The following is a 24,547-nucleotide window of genomic DNA, read 5'->3' on the forward strand; positions in this document are numbered from 1 at the left end:
CTGTTTAAGCCAAACAAAAGTCGGATTGAGGGCTGTGAATGGCAACACAATGAGGGGAATTTCAAACTTTTTAATTTTGCATGCATATTCATGAACATATACATGCTTGTATGTTAGAGTCTAACTCAGTTACTCTCAAAACTATACTAAATTCATCTCCAATCTCTAAAAGTTTTAACTTCATCATGATTTTAGTAATATCGTTTGAGTACAAAGAGGCAAACAATGCACCAAAGTAGCATGCATTAAAGTATTTTTTGGACAATAAAGAGATACAAAATAGAAACATTTTTTAAATACTAATCTGTTGTAGAATATAACTTTTTCACCTCAGTATTTCATTTTCCAAAAAAAAATAAAAAAAATAAATCTTGAATCAGAGTCAATAAAATGCTGGTTCCCCGCTATAGAAGTTATTAGCCACAAAAGGTCAATGTTCATCTATTGAGCAGTCATTTTTTATGTTTAATTTCTCTTTTGCAGAAAGTGACTTTAAATATTTCTGAGAAATTATTATAAGCCTATTTGATTTCTTGTTCATGAAAACACAGCCAAAAGAAAAGACAAAGAAAACATTAGGTGACATTAAGGTATGCCCATCCTCCTCCAAAAATCAATTTTTATTCAGGTGAACTGGTTATATATTATGAAAGCTTGTGAACCACAGGACAGATGGCTCATCTTCTGCAACAAAGAAGCCTTAGAGAATGAATGTGTACAGAAAATGACAGTATGACATAAACTGCATCCACTATGGCAAGCCATTTTAATATTGTCTTTAAATTAAACAAGTATTTTAAAAAAAACTGACTAGGAACTGAGTCGAAAATATGAGAATAAAGTCGAAATTACGAGAAAAAAGTTGAAATATTTAGACAATAAAGTCAAAATTATGAGAATAAAGTCTAAATTTTTCGAGAATAAAGTCAAAATGTTTTGAGAGTAAAGTTGAAGTGTTTTGAGAATAAAGTCCAAATTATGAGAATTAATTTGTAGCAATTATGAGATTTTAATATTTTGAGAGTTTAAAAAGTACTAAAAGCACAAAGCTTATTGCTATTATTGGGATGGCTGGTGCACTAGGCCTAAATGCAATTGAAGATGTGAAATATTATTTCCAAGCATACTGTCCCTGTGAAAATAACACATGGTATGATTTCCGGTAATAATTCCACATATATTCAAATAAATTCCGGTGGCCGGGCCATTTGCATGCACAATATAGGCTATACTCTCAAAATATTATAACTTTAACTGCTATAATTTAATTCTCATAATTTCAACTTCATTCTTGAAACATTTTGTCTTTATATTGAATAATTTCTACTTTATTCTTATAATTTCGATTTATTCTCAAATCATTTAGACTATTCTCTAAACATTTCGACTTTATTCTCAAATCATTTTGACTTCATTTTCATAATTTAGACTTTATTTTCTAAACATTTTGACTTTATTTTTGAATTATTTATACTTTATTCTTGTAATTTTGACTTTATTCTCAAAATATATCAACTTTATTCTTATAATTTTGAATTTATTCTTAAAATATTATAACTTTACCTGCTACAATTTAATTCTCTTAATTCTTATTCTCGAATCATTTCCTCTTTATTCTCGAATCATTTTGACTTTATTCTCGTAATATTGACTTTATTCTCAAAACATTCTGAATTTATTCTCAAAACATTTTGACTTTATTCTCGTAATTTCAACTTTATTGTTGAAATATTTTGACTTCATTGTTGAAATATTTCGACTTTAATCTCGAAACATTTCTTCTTTATTCTCAAAACAATTCAAATTTATTCTCGTAATTTCGACTTTATTCTAAAAAATATATTGACTTTATTCTCGTAATTTTTACTTTATTCTTAAAATATTATAACTTTACCTGCTACAATTTAATTCTCTCAATTTTGATATTTTGATATTTTGGAATCATTTTGTTTTTATTCTCAAATCATTTTAAGTTTATTCTCAAAACATTTTGACTTTATTCTCGAATCTTTTCGACTTTATTCTCATACATTCGACTTCATTCTAGAAACATTCTGACTTTATTTTTGAAACATTTCAACTTTATTCTCATAATTTCGACTTTATTGTTGAAATATTTCGACTTTACTGTTGAAATATTTAGACTTTATTGTTGAAATATTTCGCCTTTTTTCTTGAAATACTTAAGACTTTATTCTCAAAATATTACGACTTTAATCTTAAAACATTATTTCTGCTTTATTCTTGAAACATTTCGACTTTATTCTCATAATTTCGACTTTATTCTCGTAATTTCAACTTTATTCTGGAAATATATTGACTTTATTCTCATAATTTTGACATTATTCTTAAAATATTATAACTTTACCTGCTTTAATTTAATTCTCTTAATTTTGACTTTATTCTCGAATCATTTCGATTTTTGTTTGTAATTTTCGATTTTATTCTCGAATCATTTCGTCTTTATTTTCGAATCATTTCGTTTTTATGCTTGAATCATTTTAACTTTATTCTCAAAACATTTTGACTTTATGCTCGAATCTTTTCGACTTTATTCTCATATATTCGTCTTTATTCTAGAAACATTCTGACTTTATTTTTTAAAACATTTCGACTTTATTCTCATAATTTCGAGTTTATTGTTGAAATATTTCGACTTTATTGTTGAAATATTTCGCCTTTTCTCTTGAAATACTTAAGACTTTATTCTCAAAATATTACGACTTTAATCTTGAAGCATTATTTCTACTTTATTCTTGAAACATTTTGACTTTATTCTCATAATTTTGACATTATTCTTAAAATATTATAACGTTTCCTGCTATAATTTAATTCTCTTAATTTTGACTTTATTCTCGAATCATTTCGACTTTATTTTTGTAATTTCGATTTTATTCTCGAATCATTTCGTCTTTATTTTCGAATCATTTCGTTTTTATGCTTGAATCATTTTAACTTTATTCTCAAAACATTTTGACTTTATCCTCGAATCTTTTTGACTTTATTCTCATAAATTCAACTTTATTCTAGAAACATTCTGACTTTATTTTTGAAACATTTTGACTTTATTCTCATAATTTCGACTTTTTTCTTAAAATACTATTATTCTAAAATATTACAACTTTAATCTCGCAATTTTAATTTTTTTTTTATTTTTTTAATGTGGCTCTAAAACACTGTCATAGTTATATAGTTGCTGGTGTGAAACTGAAAATGTACACCATCATAATTCCTCTGCATAGTAGTGATTTAAAAAAACAAGTACCTGCAACTTAAAATCGATAGAAGATGTATGAAATAAATGATAAAACGGTTTGCCACATGCCCTCTTTCTTTTCACCATTTTGCTGAGAAAAGGGAAGTGCGCGCTCCCTATCAAACAGAGACGCGCATCCGTTCGCCTCCCCATTGACGTCACTCCGGTATCACATGAACGAGCCGGGACCAATCCACACGCAGCCCTATCGAAGCACTCGGTTCCTCCACCGAGATAGGGAGGAAAAAAAAGACAGAAAAGGGAACCATGACTCCGAGCATCTGAAGAACAAATAAAATTGAACACGCTGTGGATCTTATACCTGGTTACTGTTTCGCATTCTGAGCGGAAGACAGGAATAATATGCAGTGGAGAGAGGCGGAATGGATACGGCAATGGCTCGAACATATTGAATAGCTTCGCGACGCTCAAAGGAAAGACATTATACTTCATCGAACCTTCCTCATCTTGACGGGCTTGTTTAATGGCTTCAATCCTCTCCGTCACCGACCCTTGTCTTTCTGTTGAGGTCGAATCACGGTGGATCGTGTGAGCCTCTATATGCCAAACACTGGAACGACCATTATTCGGCCTCGAAATCAAAAGACAGCCACCTGATCTGATTCAACGCCGTCGATTTTCGCTAAGGGGAATCATGGATTTTAACGGGAGCGGTGGGGGAAACGAGCTGCACAACAATCAGTTTTATCCGTCCGAAGAGAGTAAGCCTCTGCTGGGGGAAATGTCCGCGCAGCAGCCGCCGCCGCCGGAGGGGAATAATAATCACAAAGCGGGGCCCTGCAGCAAGAGGAGCCTTCTACACAGCAGCAGCGGCATGAGATACAAACTGCTCCAGGAGGGGGACATCCAGGTGTGCGTGGTCAAGCACCCGCGGACCTTCCTCAGTAAGATCCTCACCTCCAAATTTTTACGGAGGTGGGAGCCGCACCACCTCACCTTGACGGACAGCAGCCTGGTGTCTGCCACGGTAAGAACCGCTCTGCAGGGGTCGCTTTGACTTGTGGCTCTTGAATGGCCATATTTGAAACTGTGTATCATCTTGTGCTCAATATTCATATGCGTTCTGTTCAATAAGTAGGAAGCGCAACAAATATTGTATGTGTAAAGGCAATTTAGATATGAGCAAAAGCTAAATACAGAGTTTGTTTAGTTGCACAACAGCACAAAACATGAATTAAAACAAAACAAATACGTGCATAATGGAATCCTGAGTAATTCTAATAATAGATTGTTTTGGCGTTTCTTAATTTAGGAATAAAAAAAGATAAATAAGGTTTTTGTCTTAGGTTTTTATTTATAAATGACACTCAACATTCGTTAACAAATAATTCCGTCTCGCTATCCAGCAGCATCCCAAAAACAACATGGTTTTCAAAATGTGGGAAACATTTGACTTTAGAAAATGAAACATATCTTCGAAAATGCATCGTATTGAGCGGATGTATTTCGAAATAGGTCTGAAAACACACAGTGACGTCAAAATAATAGCTTAACAGCTTCCTCTCCATTATTTCCCCTTTTCCGGGTTTGTGTATTTTGAGTTGTCATTTGATGGGGTCGTTCTACGAAATTGTTTAAGTGTAAAGAAACTGCTTTGCACCACCAAGCGAAATCCCAAAATTGTTGTATAGACCTTATATGTGACTCTGGACCACAAAACCAGTCATAAGGGTCAATTTTATCAAATTGAGATGTGTACATCAGCTAAAGCTGAATAAATAGGCTTTGTATTGATGTATGGTTTGTTAGTATAGGACAGTATTTTTCTGAGATACAACTCTTTGAAAATATGGAATCTGAGGGTGCAAAAAAATCAAGGTTGTTCAAATGAAGTTCTTTGCATTGCATATTACTAATCAAAAATTAAGTTTTGATATATTTACAGTAGGAAATTTACAGAATATATTCATTGAGCACGATCTTTACTTAATATCCTAATGATTTTTGGCATAAAATCCTAAATCGATATCGCCAATGTATTGTTGGCTATTGCTACAAATATATCCGTGCTCCTTATGACCGGTTTTGTAGTCCATGTTGGGGTTAAACAGTTCATTTAGCCATACTAGAAGTTTTTAGAAAGACAATTTAATTCTGATATCGAGATGAATATGATGAAATATGAATGTTTTGGTGGTAACATAGTTAATGCATAACTGTTGAACACTTAAAATGCTTTTAATTAGGTAGCCTATGCCAAACAAATTCTAAAAATATTACAGAGAAGAGCACATGATAACATTTATTTCCATTTCCATCTAAAGGTGTCTGTTGGCTAATTTGAGAAAGTGTTGGCTGTAAAAGCAAACAGTGAAAGCTGGTGTCAGCTCTTCTTTGTTAAAGCCGCTGTTTACATACGTGCATGAGGTACACAAAAGCACTCTACCATGGAATTGCCCTTTCGCGAATATCTATATAATTTAAATATTACACAATTGAATCATGATCACAAACAATTCAGATGTTCACAGGGTGTTTTCAATCAAGGGACCCCCACCCAGACTCTCAGGCAATGGCTTTTATTAGAAATAACTTAAATAAATTTTCCCCTATGAATTTCACATTTTTCCCCGTTTGTAACCATGTAGAAGGGATTGGACCTACTACATTCTGTATGCAGTGTCATGAAGGTGTTTTTAGGTCAGCAGAGTTATTAAAGCAATATGTGAGCCCTTCATGAGCTGTTCATATTTGTTAGGATACCTCAAAACAGATGTGTCAGAATTGAATTCTTTCAGTTGTTTAGATGATGAATTGAGTGTTGAATCACCCTTTGTCCACGCGTTGTTATTTTCCTTGCTGATGTGCGTTGACTTCTCAGATTTGAAGCCTCATCTGATGCTCAGATATTCAAAAACATCAGGGCATACATCTTAATTGCTGCTCAAGAGGCTTATCTATGGAAAAGTAGTGTCACGGTCACAATGGATTCACCCACCTGGGAGATTTCTGGGAATCCGCTCAATGGCGGTTATTTTTAAAAAGCCAAAACACGAAACTGCACAGGCAGTGACCTGTTATTCATCGACGTTTGGTTTGCATGTGGAGAGGACAGTCATATTTCACCCTCTGCCTGTTTTGGATGAGTAAATCGCATCTGCGGTGTGCCAGTGGAGTCTTGGAGAGTCTCCTAGTTCAGGACATCCTCACAGGATGCCATCATCAAATGGCTGATTAAATTAAAGGTTTAAATTTTACAGCTATATTTCATCGTTCTGATATGATCGAATTAGCCGTCGACTTCTTCCTGAAATGAATGCTTCAGAATGAATTAGATTGCTTGTTTAACAACGGGTCTGACTGTCGGATGAAGCTCAGCCGCTGACACTGAGAGGCCCTCGGGATTTCGGAGGCTAGCTGAGATTAACCCAAGCCAAGCACAGAGCGTATGTTTATGTTTGCAACTACATGCGGAGAGTTTGGTCCTTTGAAAGTGTTTAGTTAGGATACTTTTAGTACTTTGACAGTCCTGTCACTCAGTATTGGCTTTCTCCTACAGTCGCAAGGTCTCTAATAGATGTTTAGCTAGTGACCCGTGTGCAGTTGACCGTAGCTAATGGAGGTAGTTGTCTGTGGCTAATGGTCTCTTTTGGCAAAGACTAGCCTGTTTGTGATTCTACTGTGCATCGAAGCATTGTGCTTCAGAAAGAGGTCAGTATATCAACAGAAAGGCCTTATTGTTGACGTTAAGCATATAAATGGTTCGATTTGGATGGTTCGGTTTCCTCACCTGGTGTTTTTCCCAGCACGAACCTTGCTGGGGTGTCATTTGGCTTGAAATTACATTATCTCACTCACATGTTCTTAAAATATTTGACCTCGTTTGCTTTGTAGATGGAGCACGTGACGCCCGTCCGATGATAAATGCCTTCTTCTCCCTGAAGATTCCACGATTTTTCTTAAGAACTCGTGTGCTGAGTGAAGACACAACATTTGGCATTTTGATAGCACATTTTCGATAAGTGTAGTCAGCTCTGTGGAAAATGATCTCACTAGAAGATATGAAAGATGTGACTCACCGCTGTCTCTAAGCTCTCAGAGTCTAAATCATATTTGCGTAACAGCGAGCCATTATAAATACTTCCTGTCACTCTTTCGTTAAAAAGACATCAAAAGCCCTACCTCTAAAGGCACATTTATGGCGATGCCCTGAAGCGCACCATTTTGTTTGTGTTGCACACTGTAGTTGCTGTTCAAGTCAGGTCCTGTTAATTAGATGAAGCACCAGATGAGACAACAGCCCGTATAGATCATAACATGTCCTTTGTATAAACATCGCACAGAAAGGTGAGAGCTGCACGACTGTTTTTAGGTGGCATGTTTTGCTATTTTGTGATTGGGTTAGATGCTGAACACCTGTGTGCCTATGAGATGATATTCCGGTTGTGAGCTTGAGGACAAATGCAACTCCGTACAGTACGGGTTGACGGTCTGAAGAGTCATCGCATTTTGAGCAACACTGATGACTAAAGCTGAACAAGTCTGGTTGTGATGAGTTCAGCTAAATATGACCAGGTCAGGGGAATGGAGAAAAAAAAAAAAAAAAAAAGGTTACACTTATAACAAACCATTTTAACGGTACTGTTGGGCTTTCTGCTGTAAACAAACAGGCCTATGGTGATGACTGGGCACATAAACTATTGTGGCTCCCTGAGATCCCCTCGGCTAGCATCCAAATATGCTCTGTAATTGAGATGTAGGAGCTGGCTTTGTTTTTGTAGCAGAGAAAAGCCATTAGGAGGACATATTCAAACACTGGCAGGGTTTCAGATTAATTGCTTTGCATGTACTGGGTTGTTTGTGTCTTGATATTGTAGCGATTTTATATTATTGGTGCAGTAAGCATGAATGAATGGATGCAACTATGTTGCATCTAATAGAGATGACTTAAAACCAAATGTTAAAGCAATGCATATTTAAGAGGAACACGTGGCTGAAATATTTTGGAGATATTTTTATTTGACAGTGGCAGATAATTTAATGTATAGGACTTTGTTTGGGGACGTCCACATGATCAGCTTGGGGGCATCTTGGAATGGGAATCCCAACATTTTTTTTGTTCTGTTTTTAAGCTTGTAGTGTTGAATTGGTTTAGTGCATACTATGCAACGACACATTATTAATATAGTGGAATCACGATAGCAAAACTGTCTAGATATCATCATAGTCACATGATGATAGGAAAGGATAGGTCTTCTGTGCAAAAAGTGTAGTGTTTAAAATGAGGGATGCACTGAATGTTCCGCAGCCAAAATTAATAAGCGAAAAGGCCGAATAAATTACACCGAACAATGACGTGACGCAATTAAATAGAGGCGCGCACAAATGCAGCATGTCGGCAGTGTGGAAGCATTTGAAACTGTCAGAGAAAGATGCAAAAATCAATACAAGCAGCAACAGCGAGATACTGTTTAGTACCACATTGCATGTCTTCGATGAGAAGAGGAAATGGGTGGTTGTTGCTGGTTACTGTATGATGACTGAAATCGCGAAATTGCCTCAAACCATTAGTAAATAAACTACAGAACGTTATGTTGTCTAATACAAATTGTATTTATTCTGACAGCGCAGCACAAGCTCGTTTGCCAGGGTTCAAAGTCCAAATCGCGAGGGAAATCTGTGTGATGAGAATCATTCATAAATCTGCTGCTGTCAGCAAAGAAGTAGTACTGAGGTCTTCTTGCAGGTTCCCGCCAAAATAAAAGTCAATATTCATAAATGTTAGTATTGTAATTTTACTGTTGTTCTGTAAAATAAAATAAAAAGTAACGCAAAAATAAGGATAACAATCATTATAACATTAATGATAATTTTTTGGATTCATGTTTTTGGAACATTAATGATTCATTTATCTCTTCAGTTGCTTCGACACAATCGGTATTGTTAAAAGCGCTATATAAATAAAGGATAACAATCATTATATACATTACTCTATTAATACATTTATTATAACATTCTCCTTTGCTCAGCAAGGCTGCATTATGTGTACATTAAAAAGACATGCCTAATTCAAGAAGGGGGTCTTAAAAATGGCCAAAGAATATTATTCTATTAACTTCATAATTTTAAGGTAAAGTGTGCTTTGTTGGTAGGCTAAATGTCTATTAGAATGTTAAAAATGTTCAGTGTTAAATATTTTTAAATTGTTGTTTTGTAATTGATTTTTTTATTTGAAAAGCAAGACAAAACTGTAAAAAGCAAATATTGGCTATTAATGCAATGGTGAAATAAAATGGCAAAATACATGGGGGTAAAAACATGAAAAAACGTGTTCGGTAATCGGCCTTCGGCCCAGTGTGTAATTTTGTCTTCGTCCAAGAATTTTCATTTCGGTGCATCACTATTTAAAATGTATTCAGAACTTCTTAATCTAACATTAAAGTTGTGTTTTGGCCCATTATGCTTTGTCTGCGTCAGCTCTGTTTTCGCGCACTTCATTCAGACGATTAGCTCATGATCCGGTGTTTTTCAAGCCTCAGAAAGGCTCAGTTCACAATGAATGCGGTGAACTCATTTATTGCATTTGCTGTTTAGTTTGGAAACGCAACAGCCACAGGTTATGCTTTATTTTTATGGCAGATGATTACAGCATTTCACTAGATTTGTAGTGAGATTGCGTTTTTGTAAGGTTGAGTTTTCCGTCAAAATAAAAGTTCTGCTGTTTTCATGAAAATAAAAGCTTAAAAGTTCAGTATGAATTGCTGAGAAAACATTACTGCAGTCCAAATTAGGAAAGAAGAATTGTAATCTCCTTACTATAGTGTAAAGGAAAAGCAATGTACCTATGAAATATTCATTTTCATTTATTTTACAGTGCAATCCTTTTACAATATATAAGAATAACAATAATATAAAATTGTTGTTGTTATTATAATATTGTAATTTGTTTGGCTTCCTAAAACACCAGTGTGAATTTAATTTAGATTGAGAAAGTATACCACAAATAAGTGGTAAACAAGTCAATTCACTGACTTTTTTCTGATTTCAGTTTTCTTAGTTAAAAATGGGTTGGAGCTCTTAACTTTGGACTCTGAAAGTGCATTAGATAAAATAATTTAACTTTAAAATGTAAAATGTTATTATTATTTAAATATAGCAATAAATATTGTATTGTGGGCTTCATATCGAGATTATCGTATCGTGAGATTTTGATATCATTACATCCCTATCACTATCATTCATAAGTTTAATGTTTTTGAAATTATACTGTTTTGCTCAACAAAAGAGTAGTGAAGAATTTTTACTTTGCTGTAAAAGTACTTTTCAAGTGTCTGTACTATATCAGATTGTTTTTCTTTAGAAAACTTAACTTCACAACATTCCAAAGTATAATATTGTACTTTACCTTTTACCGCACTATAATTCATATTAAATATTATTTAATACTTAACTACATTAGAAATATATTACTTTCTTTCTTTTACTCAAGTAAAAGTAATTCAAAGATTTACTTGAGTACAAGAAAGTACTAGATTTTTAATGTTCTAAACAAACAACAACGTTGATTTATGAAATGCAATGCAGTAAAAAGTATGACATTATACTTTGGAATGTAGTGGAGTAAGGCTTTCCAAAGAAAAACACTCTTGAGTGAAGTAAAATTACTTCACTACTGTTTGCCTCTGTCAAAAATACAGTGAAAAACTAATATTACTACAATTATAAAAATATGTTTATTTTAATATATTTTAAATAGTATTTAATTCCTATGCTGAATTTCAGTAGCCATTACTCCAGTCTTCATTTTTAATATGCTGATTTGCTGCTCCATGTATTATTTTTTGGCCATAAATCTGTTTTACTGCACTTGAAGACATGTTTTAAAATGCCGATTTCATTCTAACTCAATTGCATACAGGTGCAGATCCAGACACCCTCCGAGTAAACAGTGGGTTTGGCTGTAACTCATGTTGCATGTAATTAAAATGACAGATGTATCATATGATATCAGTTGTGCCGATTATGTGTGAGCTTTTTAATCTGCTCGGCTGCTGGCTGTTGAGGTTTTAAAACAGAACTGATGCTGCCACATCCGTAATATAGACACTCGCCGCCAAATTTCCTTTTGTTGCATGAACCTTCTCAGATCTTCAAATTTGTGGTTAGGCTGACGCATGAATGGTTGCCAGTAGCCTGACATTCGTCCTCTTCAGCCCACCGAAGAAAAATCTAGTTCTAGTCCCTAGATAGACGTTTGGCTGAATTACGAGCATACAAAGACTCGCCACATCATCTGAAGGTTGCTAGCTTCGCAATCTCTGATTTGACAGTCTATTTCATTTTAACATTATTTTGGCTTTGTTTAACTGCATGCCATAGTCATTTGCATCATAATGAGAGTTTCTTTGGACTAGATTTCACAAGAAATGTGTTTTTGTTTTTGACTCTATGCAAGTCCAAGAACTACATGTGCAGACCATGTATCTGGACCAAGTGTGTGCGCTGGTTTCGCATGAGTTGCTGCCGTTCATGTATGTGCGTATATTCGCAGATATATGGTGTTAATTGAAGCCAGCTGTCTTTGGGAATTTAGTGTTTTGTATAGAGCCCATAGGCATGCAGTCGTACCTGTCTGTACAGTAACTGAGCTTCTCTGTTGCGTTTGGTGTTTTTAGATGCAGAGAAACCAGATCACCAAGTGTACAGTTGGCTGTACTGGTTGGAGACTTTCTGTATTTTTCTCTTCTGGCTTGCATTGGCTTCCTCCTTCTGGCCTGCTATGGTTTGCTGTTAATATATCATAGGTGAAGAGTTTAACTGGGGAAAAAGCCATGTTTACTTTGGGAGAGAGCATGCTGTCGCAGTTTTTACATGCCCATGCTGTAAATTTTTTGCTCCATTTACACAACATTTGCATGGGCTTGAACAATTATGCAAAAGCATGTGAAATGTCAGGATTTTATGGCTTGGACATTGTCCATCCAGTTTTTTTCTTTTTTGTTTGTATTGAGTAAGATATTAAAAACAATAAAATTATAACACTTTATATTAAGGTTCACATCAGTTAACTACATTAGTTAACATGAACTAAGAATGAACAATAATTCTACAAATCTCAGTTAATGTTAAATTCAGCATTACTAATGCATTATTGAAGTCATAAGTTGTGTTTGTTAACATTAGTTAATGCATTGGGAACTAACATGAACTAACAATGAACGACTGTATTTTGAACTAACATTAACAAAGAATATTAAAAAACTATAATGTATTGTTCATTATTCATTCATGTTAGGTTCCATTTGTTAATGTAATGTTAATAAAAATAAAAAAGGAATGCTTTTAAACAGCAAGAATAGTCAAACTGATCAAAAGTGACAAGACTTTGATAATATATTTTTTTTAATTTTAAATCAAATCAGCTTGATTTTTTTTTTTTTTTTTTTTTTGAAGACACATGTGACACTGAAGTAATGCCTGCTGAGAATTCAGCTTTGCCATCACAGAAATAATTTACATTTTTGAATGTATTAAAATAAAGAGTTGTAATAATATTACAGTATTACAGTTTTTATTCTCTTTTTGGTCATATAAATGCAACCTTGGTAAGCATAAAAGTCTTTCAGAGACATGAAAAAATCCACCTGACCTCAAACCAAAATACCTTTTGGTCAGTAGTGTATTCTTTTTTAAATATTGCGTAAAATGAGTATTAAAAATAAAAAAAAAATAATCATAGTTTCTGTAGTATTTCTCATTTGCAGTGATTAAAATATGAATAAGTATAATATAAAAATTCCTAGCAACACATTTTACCGCAATTGTAGTCATATCAAAGCATGGCATCTCATATTGTATTGCTTAAATATACATTAGTGGTCAACCATTATGGGTTTTTAACTATCTGATGTTAATGTCAATTACTCGAGAGTGAAATGGCAGATGTTCAAAACATATGCGATTATAGGCTAATGCAGTTTAATTTAAGACCTTGAGATGAAGTGTTTCAAAACTATATTGAATATCGACTTTAGAAATACTTTATTTGGTCCCACTTTATATTAGGTGGCCTTAAAGTAGTAGTTCACTTCCAGAACAAAAATTCACAGATAATGTACTCACCCCCTTGTCATCCAAGATGTTCATGTCTTTCTTCAGTTGTAAATAAATTAAGTTTTTGAGGCAACATTTCAGGATTTCTCTCAATATAGTGGACTTCTATGGTGCCTGTGAGTTTGAACTTCCAAAATGCAGTATAAATGCAGCTTCAAAGGGCTCTAAACGATCCCAGATGAGGAAGAAGGGTCTTATCTTGTGAAATGATAGGTTATTTTCTAAAAACTTTACAATTTATATACTTTGTAACCTCAAATGCTCGTCTTGTCTAGCTATGTGTACACTCGGTGTATTCCGGGTCATTACAGTTAGGGTATGTATATATCTCATTTTCTCCTCCAACTTCAGAATCGCTGTACATTGCTGCAGAAGTACCGACTAGAGATCGACCGATATGGGGTTTTTTATTGCCGATGCCGATGTTTAGAGGTCAGGGTCAGCCGATGGCCGATATGTGCTGCCGATTTTTTTGGCCGATTTTTAGGGCCGATATCTTGAAGTTCTTCCATTTATTTGCATGCTTAAATGTCACACTAATAATAAGTGGATGCACATCATTTCTAAACTTAACATCATGAACAATGAACACAATGAACCATCTTTCGGATCTTTATTTTGTGCACTGCCCAGTATTAATATAAAAGATTTAACTAAAGTTAACCAAACAAATCGAGCTGACCAAGTATTAAATATATAAAGCAGATCATATAAAAAACTGTTAATCATTTACATAAAAGTTTAAGAGCTGAGATTAATGTTAAACTTTAATGTTTTAAATATAAAATTTTGAATACAGAAATTTTAAATGATTTATATAACTGAGAGGACCTGCCAGCAGATGGCGGCAAGACACCGATTTAATTACTGAATCGTATCATTCATTTGATTCGTTCGAACAGCTGATTCATTCCTGAATAAAGCGAGTGACTCTATTTATGAATGGGAAATTTAATCATTTCACTAGATTCGTTTAAAAATGCAGGTTCATTCTTAAACGAAACACCGCTGTGTTTAAATGGAGATGCAAAGCGGCTCAGTTGTGACTTGTTTCAGAATACTTTTGATGACAAAAGCGAGCAAAATCTTACTTTTGACGACGAAATAAAGCAAAATCAGGCAATAGTGTAATCTGCCTGCCACCCACCCGCACCTATTATTTTTTCTCTGATTTAGCTAACCGCACACAATCTTTTTATTACAATTATTCTAATTCTTAGTTTTGCATGATAATATGATGAATGGATGGTTCATTTTAACAGCTGATCTTCACATCGCTGCACACTTATATAGGCTTAATCACTCGTGCTTTTAAGCCAAAACCATGCTGAAAAAAATAACGTTTACTGACATCAGGACGTGACCATAGTTATAACTCGCAGTATCTGAGGTGATGGAGAGGACGAGGCGGGCGCATCAGGTGCAATCATCAAAATATATTTAAAATGAAGCTGGCGCCACGGTCCTGACCACATAACTCAGGTTCAGATTTTAGAAAATGTAGTTAATGTTTACATCATTATTGATTTATCTCATCCACCCGCGACCCACCCACAAGAATGCATTTTTTTTGTTACCAGACCCGCGGATATAACCACCATCCGCGTATCACTGTCTCAGAGCGAGGCGGAGTAATCACAACGCTGCATTGTTTGTGAGAGCCGCCACGGCCTCCACCCCACACACAGAGTGAAATTCTCCGACTCGGATACAGGAAAAATAAAACAGAACTTATAACACTGGGGCTTATATGTTAGCAAGTAAGCAGCTGATCGTTTTCGACTACAGTCTTAACTGCAAGCAAACCTTTAACTAGCCGTAGCATTACGCCAGTTCCCAACGGTTCTATGATTTTCTTTCACTAAGTGAAAGCAACACTTGCTAGTTTACTAGTAATATATAGTAAATATATGGCCATAGGACAGAATGTCTTACATTTATCTCTCAGAACTGTTATTGAATCTTACAAAAGTTTTGGCTTGGTGTCCTTCACAGCAGCGCGTTTTACCGCACCAATAACGTGGGGCTGCCCGCAGACGTGCCTGACTTTAAATCAGCGTTACTAAACACGGATATCGGCCGATGCCGATATATAAAAAAATGGGAAATATTGGCCCGATATATCGGCTGAACGATATATCGGTCGACCTCTTCGACCAAGTGTTTACAAAGTGAACATGCAAAGAAGATCATATGCCCTTTACAAGAAAAGGTAAAACAGCTATGTAGGATGATCTTAAAGTTAGAGGAGAAAATGAGACGTACCCTAACTGTCTTGAACCAGAATACACAGAGTTCACTCAGAGTTCATATCGGTTCATGTATTTCTTTCTTCAGTCGTAAAGAAATAGTTTTTTAAAGGAAAACATTTCAGGATTTCTCTCTATATACTGGATTTCTATGGTGCCCGTGAGTTTGAACTTCCAAATTGGAGTTTAAATGCAGCTTGAAAGCACTTTAAATAATCCCAGCCCGAGAAAGAATAGCAGTCAGTTATTTTCTGAAAAAAATTGACAATCTATATACTTTTTAACCTCAAATGCGCATCTTGTCTAGCTCTGTGTTTTCCAGTTTGACAGTTAGGGAATGTCAAAAAACTCCCATCTCATTTTCTCCTCCAACTTCACAATCATCCTACATCGCTGCAGAAGTACCTACCAAGTGTTTACAAATTGAACGTGCAAAGAAGAGAAAATGAGATGAAGGTTTTTGTGTCTTGAACTGGAATACTTAGAGTTCACGCAGAGCTGGACAAGACAAGCATTTTGAGGTTAAAAAGTATATAAATTGTATTTTTATTTTCATTTATTTTTTATTTTTTTGCCAGATAAGACCCTTCTTCCTCAGCTGGGATCATTTAGAGCCCTTTGAAGCTGCATTTTAAACTTCTTTTTGGAAGTTCAAACTCGGAGGCACCATAGTCCACTATATGGAAAGAAATCCTAAAAGGTTTCCACAAAAAACATAATTTCCCTATATCTGAAGAAAGAAAGACATGAACATCTTTGATTACAAGGGGGTACATTATCTGTAAGTTTCTGTTCTGGAGAATTGATTTATCTGTCTATCGCTAAAATACATATCTATCTGATATTCACCACTCAGCTCTTTATACATTGATATGAGAAACTGAGAAATCTGTGCCTTTACTGTGGTTCCTCATAGTTTAGTAGGTGCAGCGCTAATGGGAGCTCTCCGCGATCAGTTTGTCAGTTATAGAGATGCCACCTGAACACACTGATGTTTTTCTCCACATCGTTTTCCATCTGGATCTCCCTGGTAACAAAAAAAAAAACATATGTCTCTATTTCATCTCTTTGTTTCCATGGCAACATAGCAATGGTGAGAGGAGAGCTATTCAACTCCTCCTTAAGGAAGAATTGCACCATGAAAAACAGGCTGAATGAGACGAAGGAAGAAAGAATCGGAGGACTTCTTGGAACGGAGAAGTGGAAAGGAGGACAGATAGCTAGAGAGAAAGAGAGAGAGAGAGAGAGGGGAAAGGACAGAGAGTGACACAAAGATAAGCAGATGGAACGTCAAGCTTGGTGCAAGTTCTCATGTCACGACGTCATACAGGATATTGTAGCTATGACAACCCTTAAAGAGGTTTTTTCCATACTGTAGATATATATAAACCCAAGTGGTGACATATTTACCCTGATTTTGTGAGACTTCAGCTGTGTTTCTGCCACCTCGGGGCCCTTGTTTTGCTCCACGTGTGGCACGTGCAAGCAGACTCGTGATTGATTACTTGAAACATGAGATATCATTCAAACGATGGACTCTTTAAAAGAAAGACAAATCAGCCATCTCGAATCTGCAACAGAGGGGGAGGACCTCTGTTTTAGAACAGCCTGTTGGTCTATCACCTAAGAGTGGGGGATGTAAATAAAAGACAGGCCTGTTTTATTCGGTTATACAGGGACGAGCTGCCTGTTTGAGCGAGCGAGCGAGAGACGCAAAGAGAATGAGTCAAAGAAAGGAACAGCTTGTTTGCTCTGCTGAACTGGGTGGCTGACACAAATACAGGAACTGTGGTTTGGTTTGAGTCTAGAGGGAGAGCAGCGCAAATAAAGCAATAGCCTGTTTGTGCAAAGAAGCCGAGGGAGGGCGGCGCTAATAACGGAAGAGCCTGTTGCCGGGCTGCGGAGGAGGGAGGGTGGCTAATAAAGGAACAGCCGCAGTGTGCTATTGTAGAGGGAAGGAGATGGGGAACAGCCTGTTGACATTTGAGGTCATGTGACCACCAACACTTCAGTCAGGAGTGGAACTGAGAAATGAGCTACAACAGGCTCATGTATGACAAATAATGAAAATGAAGAAGCTCCTGCAGCCATTTAAAGATTGGTAGGGGGAACCATAAATTCACTGTAAATTTGCGGCCCGAATGGAGAACCACATAGAAGAGTTGAAGCCCGTTCACTCCAAAGGAGATAACGATAAGTGTGACTATCAAGTTTTGAGAGTCGTCATAATTCTTTAGGAAATGATAATTAGAATGATAATGCCACTAAAGAATGACATTGCTGGAATCACTTTCAGATTCAGATTTCAGAGAACTTCAAGTGTATCAATTTCAAAAATGAAAATTGGCCAATGAATTACTCACCCTCAAGCAATCCTAGGTGTGTTTGACTTCCTCTTTCAGAAGAATGCAGTTTGAGTTATATTTGAATGGCTGTTGAGATTTTGAAGCCCAATAAAGTGTGTTCACCCATGATAAAAAGTACTCCACCCGGCACCAAAAGCGATAACGATAAGCAAAAACTTTTGAGAGTCATTACAATTCTTAGAATTGAAGTCTATAATGACACTGAAGAAAAGCATTGCTGGAATCACTTTCAGAATCCAAATTGTGGATTTACATCACCTCTTGAAAAGATGATATTTATATTCATATTATCATGCTAACTTCCTAAAAACTCGCCAATACATCTATTTATAAGCAGCAAAACTCCATGTTTAATCTATTTCAACTTCAACAAGAGTATTAGTTAAATTTGTGCAGTTTTGTGTATTTATTATTAAAGGGTTGGTTCATCCAAAAATGAAAATTACCCCATGATTCACTCACCCTCAAGCCGTCCTAAGTGTGTATGAATTTCTTCTTTCAGAAGAATACAGTTTAAGCTATAATAAAAAAAAAAATGTCTGGGCTCTTCCAAGCTTTATAATGGCTGTGAATGGCTGTTGAGATTTTGAAGCACAATAAAGTGTGTTCACCCATGATGAAAAGTACTCCACTCGGCAACAAAAGCGATAACGATAAGCGAAAACTTTTGAGAGTTCTTACAATTCTTAGAATTGAAGTCTATAATGACATTGAAGAAAAATATTGCTGGAATCACTTTCAGAATCCAAATTTATTATTAATAATCTATGTTCATTGACATCACCTCTTGATAAGATGATATTCATGTTCATATTATCATGCTAGCTTCCTAAAATCCTGCTAATACATCCATTTATAAGCAGCGAAACTCCATGTTTAATCTATTTCAACTTCAACAAGTGTATTAGTTAAGTTTGTGCAGTTTTGTGTATTTATTACTAAAGGGATAGTTCATCCAAAAATGAAAATTACCCCATGATTTACTCACTCTCAAGCCGTCCTAGGTGTATATGACTTTCTTCTTTCAGACAAATACAGTTTGAGTTATATTTGCACTATATTGTTTACATGGTTTGCACTCTCTACCATGTGCCCTTACTTGTATATTGTATTGTTCATTTTATATATTATATGTTTATTTGTATTTATTCGGATTTTTTAAATTCTACCTTTGTTTTTAATGTAGCTGTTTGTATTTAATGTTACTTTTGTATTAATGTTACTTGTTTGCACCACGGGTCTGAGAGTAACGCAATTTCAATTCTCTGTATGTCCTGTATATGTGGCAGAATTGACAATAAAGTTGACTTTGACTTTGATTTAAAAAATGTCCTGGCTCTTCCAAGCTTTATAATGGCAGTGAATGGCTGTTGAGATTTTGAGGTCCAATAAAGTGCATCCATCCATCATAAAGTATACTCCACACGGCTCATGGTGTTTTATAAAGGCCTTCTGAAGTGAATTGATGCGTTTGTGTAAGAAAAATATTCATATTTAAAACATAAATATAAATATAATAGGGCAAAACAAAATGAAGCATAAGTACAAAACGATGATTTGTAAAGAAAAATGTTGGAGGATTTTAATATAACTTTAGAGAAGGTTTTAGAGTTAGAGTTAATAAAGTTTTAAATATGGATATTTTTCTCACAAATGCATCTGTTTGCTTCAGAAGGCTATTAATACCCCTCAGAGCTGTGTGAAGTACTTTTAATGATAGATGGATGCACTTTACTGGACTTCAAAATCTCAACAGCCATTCACTGCCATTATAAAGCTTTAATGAGCCTGGACATTTTTTTTTTAATATAACTCCAATTGTATTCGTCTGAAAGAAGAAAGTCATATACATCTAGGATGGCTTTGGGGTGAATAAATCATGGGCTAATTTTCGTTTTTTGGATCATTCTGGTCCTTTCATAACGTAGGCCGTACATTGTGCCCAGCAACACAAACCATTTCAGCCTCGAGCTTGTTTGCTGCTGACCTTTGAAACTATTTGCGTGAAGCATCATTATGTGGGTGACACTGGCTCGAAAATATGTACGTCAAGAGTTCAACGCAACTTCAAAGGCGTATCTTGACATTCAGAGAGCAATCATGTTATTGTTCACATTGCAGATTAATAAATAGCACAACCACCCTTCCATGACGCTGCAGAGCTTTTATTAAGGTGGACAAGACACTTGTCCTGAGACTGTGAAAGCCCAGACTGTTTTCTGCAAATATGAATGTGTCTCTTCCTGTCTCTGTAGCCTACAGGATACATGGAGGCCCCTCTGTCGTACAGCACTATTGAGGACCTACAGCTGTTGTCCTGGGACAACGCCCCCAAATACTGTGTCCAGCTAAGCTTCCCTGGAGGGACAGTCCTCCTGCAGGTACCTCCAGCCCCCTCACGGTTTCATGACACTCATATTGAGATTACACTCTGACTCATTTTGTGAATGTTTGTGTGCTCTCGCAGGCTGCTAACAGCTATCTGCGGGACCAGTGGTTTCACTCGATACAGTGGAAGGTAAGGTCACATGTCTAGGAAGGCTAGACTTGCAAAAAGCATCGGTGTAGCGACATTTTGCATAGCTACACTTTAGAAGTGTACATATGTGGGTGGTTCTTCAACCACGGGCACTTTGATGTTTGAATGGTTGATTTCAGTTACAACTAAAATATTTTGTTTGTGACGTTTACTTGAATGAAACTGTCATAAATCATTTGATAGACCACCTTCTACACCGTTTACTACAGCTGAGGTCAAAAGTTTACATCCCCCTTTCAGAATCTGCAAAATGTTAATTATTTTATCAAAATAAGAGGAATCATACAAAATGCATGTTATTGATTACATATAGTCCCGGTTCAAAAGTTTACATTCCCTTGATTCTTAATACTTTGTTGATCCACAATGATCCAAAGCTGTGTTTTTTGTTTAGTGATAGTTGTTCATGAGTTCCTTGTTTGTCCTGCCTGCTGTTCTTCAGAAAAATCCTTTCCAAGAATAACAATGTATGATTTTGAGATCCATCTTTTCACACTGAGGACAACTAAAAGACTCATTTGCAAGTATTACAGAAGGTTCAAACGCTCACTGATGCTCCAGACGGAAAACCCGTGCATTAAGAGCCGGGGGGTGAAAACTTTTGAAATTGAAGATCATGTAACATTAAAAAAAATATATTAAAAATATAGGCAAATTTAAGAAAAATGTACACATCTCCATTCTGTTCAAAAGTTTTCACCCCCGGCTCTTAATGCATTGTTTTTCCTTCTGGAGCATCAGTGAGCATTTGAAAAAAAAAAAAAAATACTAAAACTTACTAAACTGAATTGAATAGGGAAAATTACAAAAGGTTCAAACACTTAATAATGCTTTAGAAGGAAAAAAACATGCATTAAGAGCCTAAGAGGGGTGAAAACTCTTTGAATTTGAAGATCAGGGTAAATTTAACTTATTTTGTCTTCTAAAAAGCATGTGACTACCTTTTGTAGCTTCTCAAGGGCAGTACTAAATGAAACAAAATATAATATTTAGGCAAAAAAAAGAAAAATGTACACATCTCCATTTTGTTCAAAAGTTTTCACCCCCAGCTCTTAATGCATGTTTTTTTTTTCCTTCTGAAGTAGTGCTGGGCGATATGACGATATATATCGTGGGGACGATAGAAAAGGGTCTATCGTCCTATTTCTCTTCTATCGTTTCTATCGTCTCTAACCTAATTTTATCAATTACTAAAGAAAATATTGCATTAAATAGGCTATGACAAATGTATTATAGTGTCTTGTTGCTGTGCAATGCATACTCTACCCTATAAGTGATAATCAAGAATAAAAACGAACTTTTTCACAAAGAAACTCCGTCTTGTGCGACATGCTTTAACTCGTGAGTGACTAAAGATGGAGACGCAAGAGGTTGAAGATGAATGCCCGGATTGAGTCGCAACAAACTGAAACTGCTACGCAGGCAGCAGACAAGAAGTACTTTTACCGACACGTGGGGGTACGTCAGTGATTTTGTTGCATTTTGGCTTCAAGAGCTCCGACACGGAGCAGAAGACAGTCATGTGCAAACTCTGCAAAAAGATTGTTTCCGCGCCCGACGCTGACGCCTGTTTCACGCCTGTCAATTCGTCTGCAGTGCGTATGCGTTGCGTATTTTTTTCCGCACCCATGTTAACGGATCAGATCGTTCACACTGCACGCGGTTGCTGTCCGGTAGTGCGTTCCAGAAGCGGTGCGTTTGTAGCAGTGGAGCGATCCTTTCGGGACAGAGTCTGTTTTTGCTGCGCTGCATGCGCTGAATTAAAGTGACAGCGCATTGTTCGCTGTAAAAATGAACATGGATTGACACGGAAATGTACCATAAATGCATATAAATGCAGTCTACTGTGTTTCACAGTCAACACGTGGCTTTTTGGCTAGGTTTAAAATAGTGCAGTTTTAAATAAACAAGGCAACATAATAGATGCACTTGTCCAGGTAGAAAAGTTCTTTAAAATATGGTTTTTAATAAAGATTTAATACGAAAGAAAGGCACAGAGAGCCGACTGCTTGTCTGTGGTAAGTTTTAATTTAAAATATTTGTGATAGCCCAATTTCAATATGAAAAGGAAGCTATAGCCTACCTATGCTGTGTTTAAATGTGTTGCAACTTGCTTGAGCAACTTAATATACAAATCTAGAAGTCAAGTGCATTGAATAATAGCCTACGTTGTTTATAATACGTTGAGTTTAAACGTGAATATGTCTAGTATTATTGTATTAGTGTACTGTGATAAAAGAGTATCCCAATGCTGAAAAAGCACGTTTGGATTTGAAATTAAAATAACGGATAAATGGTGTGTTTGTGGTAAACACCCACGGATCAGGAACGGACTGCAAACGCGTTCTGTGTGGAAGCAAAACGAGTCCGTACGGACTGTATACACACTGCAGACGGAGTATGTGTGAAACAGGCGTGATACTTTATTTTGGTTTGCAAACTTTGCACTACAAGGTTGAAAAATGTTTTGTTTATTTTTTATAATTGAGTGCTTTTCTGCTTAGAAACTTGAAATGGCTGTGCACTTTAATAAAAAAAATAGTTTATTTTGATAATACTATTTAGCTATGATGTGGATAAAAAATGTGAAGGCTACTGTAGCTCTACCTCCACCACATCTGTTGTCATTTGATACATTTATATTGCTGCACTAAAATGTATTTTTCTCATTTGTGACAGTTCAGTTAAATGTCACTTCAAATAACGAATAAAAATAAAGTTGCATAAAAATTATGCAATGATATTTTTGTCAAACTTTTCAGAGAATAACTGAAAACGTACTTTATTTTGGTATATCGTGATATATATCGTTATCATGATATAAAATAATCCATATCGTGATACATGATTTTTCCATATCGCCCAGCACTATTCTGAAGCATCAGTGACCATTTGAACCTTCTGTAATAGTTGCATATGAGTCCCTCAGTTGTCCTCAGTGTGAAAAGATGGATCTCAAAACCATACAGTCATTGTTGGAAAGAGTTCAAATACACAAAAATGCTGGAAAACCAAAGAATTTGTGGGACCTGAATGGTTTTTCTGAAGAACAGTAGGCAGGACAAACCAGGGACTCGTGAACAACTATCTTCAAACCAAAAAACAGCTGTGGATCAGCAGTATTAAGAATCAAGGGGAAGTAAACTTTTGAACATGGTCATTTTTTATATGTAAACATCTTTAATGTGAAATATGTTAAAATAATTAACATTTCACAGAATCTGAAGGGGGTGTCAACTTTTGACCTCAACTGTATCTCAGTTGTGTCGTCGTTTACAAAATTAACAATTTTGTTTCAATAAAGATTTATTTAAAGTTAATACTAAGTTGCCAAGGACACAGCCATGTCCCTGAAAATCATGCTTGATATGAAATATGAGACATGATGTGTGAAGGAAACAATAAATATTAGTTTCTGATTGTGCGTCATATCTAGTGAAGATACAATATTGTCCAAAAAAAATCACCACCGTCACTTCCACATCTTTGGAAGGAAGAGTAAAAAGGTTATAAACCATTTGAGTTTTGTTGTGAGACATTATATTATAATATTTGACACAATTTGTAACTTCAGTTGTGACGTCTTTTCCATTGCAAACCAATAATGTTTATCAAAACTAATACTTGGCTACCAAGGAGACAGCTGTGTCAGTGATATTAAACATGAGAGGTGATATGTATAGAGGAAATGGTAAATAACATTTCCGTTCAGGTTTCCAGTCAGCAAGTTTACGTATTTTGTGATGCGGTGGAAATGTTTACGACTTTGAAAAAAGGACAAATATATCGACTATAGTTATAGAGTGTGAATTTTTTTTTTTTTGGTTTTAAGAAAAGTGCCTGTGGTTGAAAAGTTATTCATGCATGAGGGCAAAACAAAGTAAGACCTTGAATCCCCAAACTTGGTCGCCACAGCTCATTTCTGGGTAAATTTGGTGATGTAATTCACACTGTAGATGCGCTTAGATGTGACCACTGCTGCATTATGGTGGTTAAAAAAAAATGTGTGCCAGTTTCATCTGGTAGCGTTGGTAAAAGACAGGTGTGTGCAATCTGGGTTATC

At 35.6% G+C, this 24,547-nt stretch overlaps 1 protein-coding gene across 1 annotated transcript in view; it reads left to right on the top strand.

Moving 5' to 3' along the window:
* The first annotated feature begins 3,455 nt into the window (after nt 1–3,455).
* The window catches only part of cmip (c-Maf inducing protein), a 47,195-nt gene continuing 26,103 nt past the window's right edge, over nt 3,456–24,547 (top strand). Inside the window, exons 1-3 of the mRNA XM_073850196.1 lie at nt 3,456–4,244; nt 20,201–20,326; nt 20,413–20,463. Of these exons, the coding sequence (XP_073706297.1) occupies nt 3,912–4,244; nt 20,201–20,326; nt 20,413–20,463 (510 nt within the window). The 5' untranslated portion in view covers nt 3,456–3,911. The remainder of the gene's footprint in view (nt 4,245–20,200; nt 20,327–20,412; nt 20,464–24,547) is intronic.

This window comes from Garra rufa, chromosome 11, assembly GCF_049309525.1.
Source record: "Garra rufa chromosome 11, GarRuf1.0, whole genome shotgun sequence".
Classification (NCBI taxonomy): Eukaryota; Metazoa; Chordata; class Actinopteri; order Cypriniformes; family Cyprinidae; genus Garra; species Garra rufa.